This window comes from Pyrgilauda ruficollis, unplaced genomic scaffold, assembly GCF_017590135.1.
Source record: "Pyrgilauda ruficollis isolate IOZ18807 unplaced genomic scaffold, ASM1759013v1 scaffold67, whole genome shotgun sequence".
Classification (NCBI taxonomy): domain Eukaryota; kingdom Metazoa; phylum Chordata; class Aves; order Passeriformes; family Passeridae; genus Pyrgilauda; species Pyrgilauda ruficollis.
Window position 1 is genome coordinate 1375253 of NW_024528488.1, and position 9956 is coordinate 1385208.

A 9956-nucleotide genomic window follows, 5' to 3' on the forward strand; every position below is an offset into this window, starting at 1 on the left:
AGACAATTTTGCACGATGGCCCCAAGTTCTGATGAGGGAACAAACCAGTTCAGAGCAGAACAGAAAAATACCTGCCTGCCAGACCTTTCCCAGAATTGCTCTTTCTTAGGATTCAAAGATGTGCAGATTAGGTGAATCTTACCCTCCCAGTTTCTGTTTTCCAGAACATGGGCGTGTCCAAAAAAAATGAAGAAGTCATTCTTGGGGCAGCTCAGGCTATGGCAAAGTGCTGTCTCACAGTTCCACAAGGAAACGCGTTCTGGAATGCCCAGAGCACAGTGGTTGAATTTGCATGTCCCACACACGGCGATGGTGCATGTCCTTGAGATCCACAGGTTTGATCCTTCAGGCCATTGGATGAACAAGAGAAATGTGAAACCTTCAACTGCTTATGCCAGCAGAACCAGCCAGGAGCTTCTGGCATTCATACAGCCCAGAGGCTGATGCCACTAGCCCAGATCACAGGGCCACACATACACCTGTGGGAAGAGCTGCTTTACTGGGGGAGGGAGCAGGCTGTGCATGGGTGTGTTTCAAGCAAGGACAGACATTTTTCAGGAGTTTTGGGAAATAACTGAATGGGGTTTGGTAGTGATCTGGCCAGGGGAGTCTGCCCTTTTCCCTTTTGGAGAAGACAGACTATGGGTTCCATTCCTTGCAGTAACTCCATCACTGTCAGTGGACATCAGCCAGACTGTCCTTTCTCTACTTCTTCAGCTTTCCAAGTGCACAGCATTTTGCTGATCCAGGAGACTTCCTAGCATTTTGTATCATCATTAAGATACAGTTCACCATCCTCGAATTGCTTTAGAGGCAGTAAAGAACCCAGCCACAGGATACCAAAGCCATGGGACCATGTCACTAAAGCAAAGTAGCTTTAAGGACTTCCAAAGCTAAAAACAATTTCTGTGTTTCCCCCCCAGCAGCAGCTTTAGATTCACACTCTGCTGTTGTAGAACATGAATAATTTTAGTGGCACGAGGACTGTTTGAGGTAATTTGTGGTCAGTCTGAGAGCCAAAGCAGATTTATTTCCCAACTCTAGCCATGTAAGGGACCTGTAACAGATCCTAACATTCCCACAGATCCTAAAATCCCTCACCAGTCTCTGCTGGGAAAATTTGCCTCCAGGAGAAGGTTGACACTCCTGGATGGGCTCAGGGCTGGAGTTTGTCCTCTGCAGCTGGTCTCACTGGGCACACATTGGCCAGCCTGGAGATGGGCAGCTCGGAGCAGCACAGGGCCACGAGAAGGGATGGGAGAGGTGGACAGAGAGGAGCTCAGTGCCCTGCCCTTGTGGGTTTCAGTCACACAGTGATTGAAATTCAAACTGTTCTTTGGAGTTCTGTACCAAGGAGGGTGGTGCAGAATTTGTGTCAAGTTTCCTGCACCTGCCCCTGCCCAGGTGTGACCCCGGCACAGCTCTGGGGCTGCCCTCAGCTCTGCAGGTGGGAGACAGGAGCTTGGGAAGACAGAGTAGAGAAGTCCTTGATGAATAACTATTACAGCACGCAGGTACAGATGCAGAACATCTCCAGGTCAGTCCTTCCGAGTAAGTTTGAACTGCTAATTGTGATGAATTCATTAAAGGTTAATGTGTGAATCACAGAGTGGTTTTTGCCCACTGTGAGGAATGATCTTGGTTATTCTCTACAGTGGACAGAGAGCTGCACAAAATAGAGTAAAGGAGAAATCAGTTAGACATACTCAAGACATCTCCATTTGGTCTGAACCTTTTGAGCATTTTCACCCTCCATTGGTAAATTCCGTAGCAGGAAGAAGCGAATCAATTCTCTTCCCTAAAGACATGCCTTAGCTCCTACCCCAAAGAGGCCCTGCCAAGCCAAGCAGCACCTGGCCCAGCTGTGTGGTGAGCTCTGTGGGTGCCCTCGTGAGGCTTTCCCTGTGTGTCAGTGCCCGTCGTGTGCCGCCGTCCGTGCCCGGCCAGCGCTGGTGTGTCTGTGTGTGGTAGGAGCCGCATTGCTGTGCACACCTTGCTCTGGTACCTGGGTGCTAATCACCGTATTTTGCCTTCTCCAGCACCTTCCCAGCCGAGGATCTCAAAGTGTTTTACAAACATTAATTAATTTAGCTTCACAACCCTCCTGTGAGGTAGGTGGGGGATGCCATCCCGCTGTCCAGATGAGGACACTGAGCTGCTTGGGGACAGTGGCCTCGCTGCTGTGGTTAAAGCCCGGGGAGGCGACGGCCCCCTCCCGCAGAAGGAAGAGCAGTTCTGCATGATCCAGAGATGGCCAGAGCTTACAGCAAGCTGCTCCACAGGCCTGCTCCTCTCTCCTTCCTGGAGTCATGGTTTCCAGCTGGCCCCGTGCCCCGAGGCTGAAGGAGGGGTTGTCTTTGTGGGGAAGGACATCCAGACTGTGTCACTGTGCCCCGTAGGCTGCGCTTTGGTGGTGACACACCTCCCCTCTGTTCCACTTCAGTCACCCTTTACACACCATCCTTTACAACAGGATGCTGAAGCCCCCTTGTTCTGTGGGAAAGCTGTAAGGGCAGCAGCCCCTCTCCCCATTCCTGCACAGCAGCTGTGCCTCACCTGTGGGGGAATTGAACATCTCAACCCCAAAAGCATAGCCTTGCCAGTCCGTCCATTGCTCCCAGTTTGGATTGAGCAGAATCAGCCTTTTCTGCGTTGTGTGCAGCCGATTTTGGGCTGAAACCAGACTGGTGAATTGAGAACAAACCCTATGGAAAAGTCCTAAACTGTTCTAAAGAACGAGTTGCCCTCTGTTTAGGTGCATCCCTGCAGGGCAGGGCTTCTTCCACAGCGGCTCTGCTCCGTTCTGTGCGGGAACCGGAGCGGGGTGGTGCTTGGGGTCGTGCTCGGGGCTGGTCAGCGGGGCATGTTGGGGCAAGGCTGTTCTCCAGGGAGAGCTGGGAGGGAGGGTGAGCAGGAGCTTGGAACAGGAGTTGTGAAATCAGAGCGGGATGAGTTGACCTCGCGGGGCAGGGCCTCTCCGGCTCTCCTGCCTCACACAGGACTTTTCCATGAGGGCGGGCAGAGCTCTGCCCAACGGACGTAATGGATCCTGTCCCAGCCTTGGAGCTTTGGCATAGGGAGGCAGCCTCGGAGCCGAGAGGTCAGGCAGGCGCTGAGATTGGAGATTGGCCAGGCCTGGCAGGTCCTGGCGTGTGGGACTGGTTAAGGAGTGATAAGGAGCGATAAGGAGGATAAGGAGTGATAAGGAGCGGTAGCATGACGAAGAACGACTATTGACCCGATTGCTCTTTGACTGATCTGTTTCTTTTTCCCCCCAATCATCGATGCAGGTGTGAGCTACTCCAAGTCGGTTCCTCCAGCCTACCCACCACCCCAGGATCCATTAAATCAGGGACAATACATGGTGACAGATGGCATATCCCAGTCCCAGGTCTTCGAGTTCACCGAACCCAGACGCAGCCAGGCACCATTCTGGCAAAACTTCAGCAGGTTAACACCATTCAAAAAATAATACCTAGAGAGATGGAGAATTTTAACTTAAAAGAACTAAAATTTAAAAAAATAAAAATAAATAAAATTATATTTATAGATGGACCTTTTTTCGGAGAAGCACTGTTGCAACTAAATATATATACATATATATATGTATACACACATTTTAAAAATAATAATATATATACATATATGTATATATATAGAAGGACCAAAAACTTTTTTTGTTGTTTTTGGGAAGTAATCTGCTACTAGATACTAGGAAGCACCAATGATTTCTAACCATGTGACCTGTTTTATTTTATTTTACTCCATTGGTTGGACATATCTTTTTGTTGGATTTTTTTTTTCCTGTTTTCCTTCATTTCCATCCGAGTCGTCATTGGCATCCCAGAATGCTTTCTCGCTTGTGTGACTCCATCATGGAACTTCCTCATGGACTACATTGGTGTAAATTTTGTTTGATTTTATTTATGGGGGGTGTTGTTTGTTTTTGGAGTGCTGGGAGGTCTCTGCTCCCTGTCCCTCCCTCTCTGTCCCTCCCTGGCTGTCCCCAGTCCCCAGCCCGGGGCGGGCCCGGCGCTGTCCCCACCCTGCATCCCCCAGTCTGACTCGTGCCTGTCTGGATGTGCTCCCTGTGCTCCCGCTCTGCTGCGCAGTATTTCTCTGGCTTTAACTGTTCTCTCGTGGGCAGGTGAAACCCAGCAGAAGGGCAAGCAGCTGTTTAGGAAGTGAGGGATGGGTTTTCCTCAGTTCATCTTTTGCGTTTTTTAAGCACTTGTCTTTTTCTCAATTCGGTGTGATTTGTTCACACGCGGAGTAAGATGGAGAAAAGAGAATCAGGGGCTTTTCTTCTTTTTGCTTTGTTTCTGTGGGCTTAACTTTGATTTATTTTCTTTTCAAGCTGAGATACTTGAAAAGCCCACTCCTATCTTTGTTTTCCATACAAAGATAAAAGCTTAAAAACCGATGGCTTCATGCCTCCATTGCAGAGAGGAAAATTGGCTCCGAGGCTCCTACAAGCGGCCAGTTTTCTGTCTTCAGGAACTAAGGTCCCATCCTTTGGCCACACTCAGCCTGCACAGCAGCACCTAACGAAGCACTAATTGCCATTTGCAGGAGCAGTGACCCCAAAAGAGAGGCCCGTGGCTGCTCTCAGTGCCCACTCCACGCCAGCTCCCCCAGCTCTGCCCCGATAGCGGAAGGATCCTCGCCCCAGTCCTGAGGTTGAACCCGAGCTGCAGAGGAGCTGAGAGCTCCTTGCAGCAGCTCTGGAGCTCTGGGTGTGACTGGGCAGGGTGGCCCTGGTTCTGTGCCCAGTCCCAGCTGGTGCTGGTCCAGTCCAGGCCCCTCGGTGTCCCCTGGAGGGGTCAGCGCAGTGGGCCTGGGGTGATGGACTAGCCCAACTCTCCAGGTCTCTTTCTCTCTCTTTTTCTCCCTCTGGAGATTCACAGCTCTATTTTTAAAGACCCTTCCTACAATTTCAGCCGTAAGTACATTTGTTTGCAAGTGCAGGAGCTTATGGTTAAGCTTGTAAAACAGACCATTTTCAGAAGGAGGATTTTTTTTTTTTCCTAGGGCAAATGAGACTGTTTAACCAGATTTAGAAGATGAACTTGAAATCTTTGCAGAGCGATTCTGCAAGCTCCTTTGAAAATATGGGATGAAGTGATTGATGAGGGTATTTGTCATTTTCTTTGGAATCTGATTCACATAAGTACCCCAGGACAAAGAGCGTGGAGATACGTTTTTTTTTGTTGGGGTGTTTTTTGGTTTTTTTTTTTGCCCCCAAGAAATCCAAGTGAATGGGAAAAGCAGAGAGTGTGATTTCATTGTTTCCATGGAGCCTGTTTTATTTCAGGGCATGTCACAAGGGCGGCATTATTTTTATTTAAATCCAAAAATAATCTCTCTTATACTTCAGAATAATCTAGAAACTATCAATAACCAGCAAAGCCAGATTAGTGTTTGGAAGAGGAGGAGTGGCCCCTCTGTGACAGGCAGTAGGCAAACACCAGGAATCCCAAATAGGAAGCAACCCAATTTTATATTTGAAATTATTTTTATGCTCTTTTGTATCTTTGCATTTTTATTGCTAGATTTTAATGTGGGATACATAGCAAATATTGTTTTGTTTCTTTAACAGAGTGGGTATTTAAAGCAGTGCATGAGATGGGTTCTTGTCAGTTAACTGAAATGTTTTGCTCTTTCTGAATGGCTGGAGAGAGGCAGAGAGAGAGAGAGAAAGAGAGAGATTCCAAAATGTTGTCAACATGATGAAAATTTCACTTACTCCTTTTGCCTTTTTAATTGCTTGGGAAAAAAAACAAAACAAAAACAAAAACAAAAAAAAAAAAACAACCAAGTAACAATCACATTAGTTAAGCCTGTTCATTTACTGTTTTGTGCCTCAGAGAGTGAGAATGAGACATCCATAATTTTTATGAGAAGATGCTTCCTAAATATTCAGCACTAGGAAAAAAGAAACACCACCGCCACACCATTATTTGCATCATAAATCAAGATCTGACAAGGCCACTTGTTGGACTCGCAGCTTCTTTGTTAAGTGGGAAGCCCGCCCGGGCAGCGCCGCTCGCGCTGGCGCTGGCACAGCGGCCGCAGGGACGAGGGGCTTGGCTCCTGGGCCTTCAAGAAAGCTCTTCCCCTCCATAAATTGCCAAGGTGCTGCAGGAGATGGAGCATTGGCACAAAGAAGAACCAGCACTGGGTCCCACTTGAGCACCTGCTGTGGCTGTCCCAGCAGGGAGCAGGGCTGGAGCGTGTGTGTGACAGCGCTGGGAGCAGCGCCCGCGCAGACGGGGGTGACTTGACTGAGCAGCTGGTACAGACTTTTCATTCCAATGCCAGACAGGAGGAACCCACTTCCCATTCCATATGCAGAAACAAGAGAGTTGTAACAAACTTACATGTTTACGGTATTTCTCTGGCTGAATCTATATATATATATATATATATATATATTAAAAAAAAAATAAAAAGAAACCCTCTTCCCTAGGTAAATGACATGCATTACCCTTAACCTAGACACTAGAACAGAGGATCTAAATTCAAGACTTTCGCCTCCCCACCCTCTCCAAAAAGTCAAACAAGAACCAACCTAGGTGCATCTAACAGTTGTAAATAGAAAATACTACATAGAGAAATATATTTGAAATTTGTTTCAGTTTCTGGATGGGCACCAGCTGTCCATTGCAATGTTATTGATAGTACACTGTGGTGCTTTGGGTTTCTGGTTTTGTTCTCTTTATGCTCTGTCATCTTTTCATTGCAGCTACATTTCAGGGAACATGTATATTTAGTAGCTATTGTAAGTTCTGCATGGCATCACCAAGCTTATTTTTCCTTAAGAAGAAGAGAAGAGTCTGTAGGAGCTTAAAGGCACTATGATGACAGGGACTTGTAGCAGAGAATTAAAAAAAAAAAAAAAAAAAGGTTTTTAAAATTCTAGTTTGAAGCCAAATACTGATATTTTAGTGCTTTTGGGGTTTTAACAGTAAGAGCAAAAAAAGAAAAAAAAAAAAAAAAAGAAAAAAAGGATTTTGGTAACCCAGCTGATCCGCACTTGCCAGTTTTATTATTTTGTTTATATTGGACTGTTTGACCCTGTCAAACAAGTGTCAAAGTTGTGTGTATAAAACAAAAAAAAGTGTTTAAAAAAGTGTTGTAAAGACACTGAGCCTTATGAAAATATTTATGGAATTAAATAAAAAGAAGTGAAAAGGCATCTGAAGGCATTTTAAATCATTTTCCTCAGAGCGGGGTCACCCTTCTCCCAAGGCTGAGCACGGGTGGGCTGAGCTCCAGTGGCCACCGAGACAGCCATGTGCCACCAAAAAGTAGGATTGTCCTGGAAAAATCCCCCTGCCCTTGCTTTGTGCCCAACCTCTGAACCGAGCGAGTTGATGAGGACAGAATCCCTGGCAGGGGCTGCTCCGAGTGCAACTCGGATCCAACACAGATTTAAATCCGTTCTGTCCCTGCTTTGCCCAGCTCCCAGCCCGTGGGGGACAGCCAGACAGACATCCCAGGTGAGCTGTGAGCAGCCCAGGTGAGCTGTGAGCACCCCAGGTGAGCTGTGAGCAGCCCAGGTGTGCTGTGACTGTCCCAGGTGAGCTGTGAGCAGCCCAGGTGTGCTGTGACTGTCCCAGGTGAGCTGTGACCAGCCCAGGTGAGCTGTGAGCAGCCCAGGAGCAGCTCGCTGCCTGTGGAATAGAGCAGGGTGGGTTCTGAGGGGAGGGAGCCCGGCCACACCCAGCCCTGCTGCAGAGGGTCCTGTCCCGGGACAAGGAAGGGGGGTTTATCCCTGAAAAGCTCTCTCCAAGTCTAGTGGCATTTCCAGGTAAGGCAGGTGAGCTGTGTATTTCTGGATAGCCTAAAAATGCGATTATAACCAGGAGAAGGGGGTTGGGAGCGGTGCTTGTTGTCCCACAGACACGGGCCGTGGTGCTGGAAATAATCCCGGCCAGATTGCCCCTTCTTCAGGGAGGGCTTTCCTCTCATCCTTGTCTGCCCCGGGCTCCCTGTCGGGGTGAGGAGTGACATGGGTTCTGTCACACATCCCGCACAGGTGAGGGAGCCAGACAGGGCAGTAAAACCCCACAAACCCGAGGAACTCTGCTCTGGGAGGAGAGAGGGGAGAGGCAAAGATGCACGAAGGCTCCTGCTGGGCCGCACTTTGAGCAGCTTCAGGAGCAGACTGCCCAGACCTCAAACATCACAGCTTCACATTTGCCTCCTGCTTCAGCAACGCCCCCAGCCGAGCTTTTTTCTCTTGCTTGCCTTGCTTGCAGTGGAGAGGACGCTGGGGCTGTGCTGGGGTCACCTCTCCAAGTGATGCTGTTTCCCTCAGGGTGTAGCTGAGGGGAGGAGGGAACAGCCGGGCCAGCACAGCCGAGCCGCGGCTCCGTGTCCAACCCGCCCCTGCAGAGCTGCTCTCCTGCTGTCTGTGCAGGCCAGCAGAGCCTCCCAGCGTTCTGCACTGCCCAGGTTTGCCGAAGGAGCTGTGGGGAAGGGCCGGGAGCGCAGATCTGCTGGGGATGGGCAGGGCACCCCAAGCAGGATCGCAGGCACCCAGCTCTGGGTGTGCTCCGGGGGCAGGAGCACCACCGAGGCTTCCTCAGCTTCAGAGGAGCCCTGTCCCTGCCCTGCAGCCTGCTCCCGGCCCGGCTTGCTTCTCCTGCGGAGGGAAGAGCCCTCCATGGCCAGGAACGCCGCTGCCGCCTGTAGCTGGTGGCCAAATTCAGTCTTCTGTGTGATCTGTTTGGTTTCAGCTTTTTCAGCCAGCCAGCATTCAGCTACTCCAAACTTTGCTTGCATAAAACAAAAACCAAAACCAAAGAAACCCATTTCAACGCCCTTCTCTTGTGGGGAGGCTGGGGTGTGTTGCAGGGTGACAGCTGGGTTGTGTCTGTGCCTCACCTGGAGCACAGGAGCGTTGTGTAGAGCTGGGAGCATCCAGGAGCAGGGTGGGCCTGGCTCCTCTTGGAGTGAGTGACGTGTGTGTGACATGGCAGGCGTGTTTGGGAAGGGCTCTATGGCAAAGCCACCTCTGGGCTATCCCTGTGTGTTACAGAACAGCTTTTGCTTTTTAACGAATGAGATTTTCAGTCTGAGTGATGCTGCAGGGATTACACATCCCAATCCACCCCAAGCAATCCATTTTCTTCTTACTCTGGAGCTAAGAAGCAGCACCAGGTTCTGCACTAAGTGCAGCAGCAGGGCAGCATCCCAAAGCATGTAATGCACCATCTGTGCCGGTTTATAAGGAATGGCTGAAATTGCGTGTGCTGGGGAGATGGAATGGGAATAAGTGGTGTTTTTGGAGTGCTTCCAAGCCCTGTCCACCAAGGGTTCCACAGTCAGCCGCTAAGGAAGGACAGGAGCTGTTAAACTACAAATATAATCCTCAGAGCTGCAGGTACAAATTGTAAAACTGTCTTTATTTGTCTGCACCTCCCACCTTTGCTGTGGGAAAGAGACAGAAGGTATTTCTGAAATGCTTTTAATGTTCACATCCTTTTTTCTTCCAGCTCTCTCCAGGCAAAATTCATCCTGGTGAAGATTTGCACCTTTTCCTGTCAGAGCCACAGGAGTTTGTCACCTCTTGGAGGTTTGACAGATCTCTGTGCTCAGCCCTTCCCCCGGGCTGGAAATGGCTCAGAAGTTGACCCTGTTTCAAGAACCCCTCTGGGCACATCCCCAAATTTCCCTCCAGCCCCTCCCTGTCCAAAACCAGGGTGGCCTGTGTGTTGTCTGAGGGACACAGAGCACTTCCTCTTCTCCTGACACAAACAAAATGAGACAGGGAACACGGGGGAGGATTTATTTTCCATTCAGGAGAGCGTGTTAAAGGTGCTACCCTTGCAGGAACATGTGTCTCATAAAGAAATCATCAGTGCTGCAAGCAGTGCCTGGTCTGGGGCACCCTGTCACATGTGACACTGCTGGCTGTCACAGCTCCCACCTGGGGGGGAGCTGGGAAT

The 9956-nt window shown here is 49.4% G+C and overlaps 1 protein-coding gene across 1 annotated transcript in view; it reads left to right on the forward strand.

Annotated features, from left to right (window-relative positions):
- The window catches only part of ARHGEF9 (Cdc42 guanine nucleotide exchange factor 9), a 190038-nt gene extending 182840 nt beyond the window's left edge, over positions 1 to 7198 (forward strand). Inside the window, exon 13 of the mRNA XM_041484784.1 lies at positions 3291 to 7198. Within this exon, the coding sequence (XP_041340718.1) occupies positions 3291 to 3472 (182 nt within the window). The 3' untranslated portion in view covers positions 3473 to 7198. The remainder of the gene's footprint in view (positions 1 to 3290) is intronic.
- Positions 7199 to 9956: the final 2758 nt, after the last annotated feature.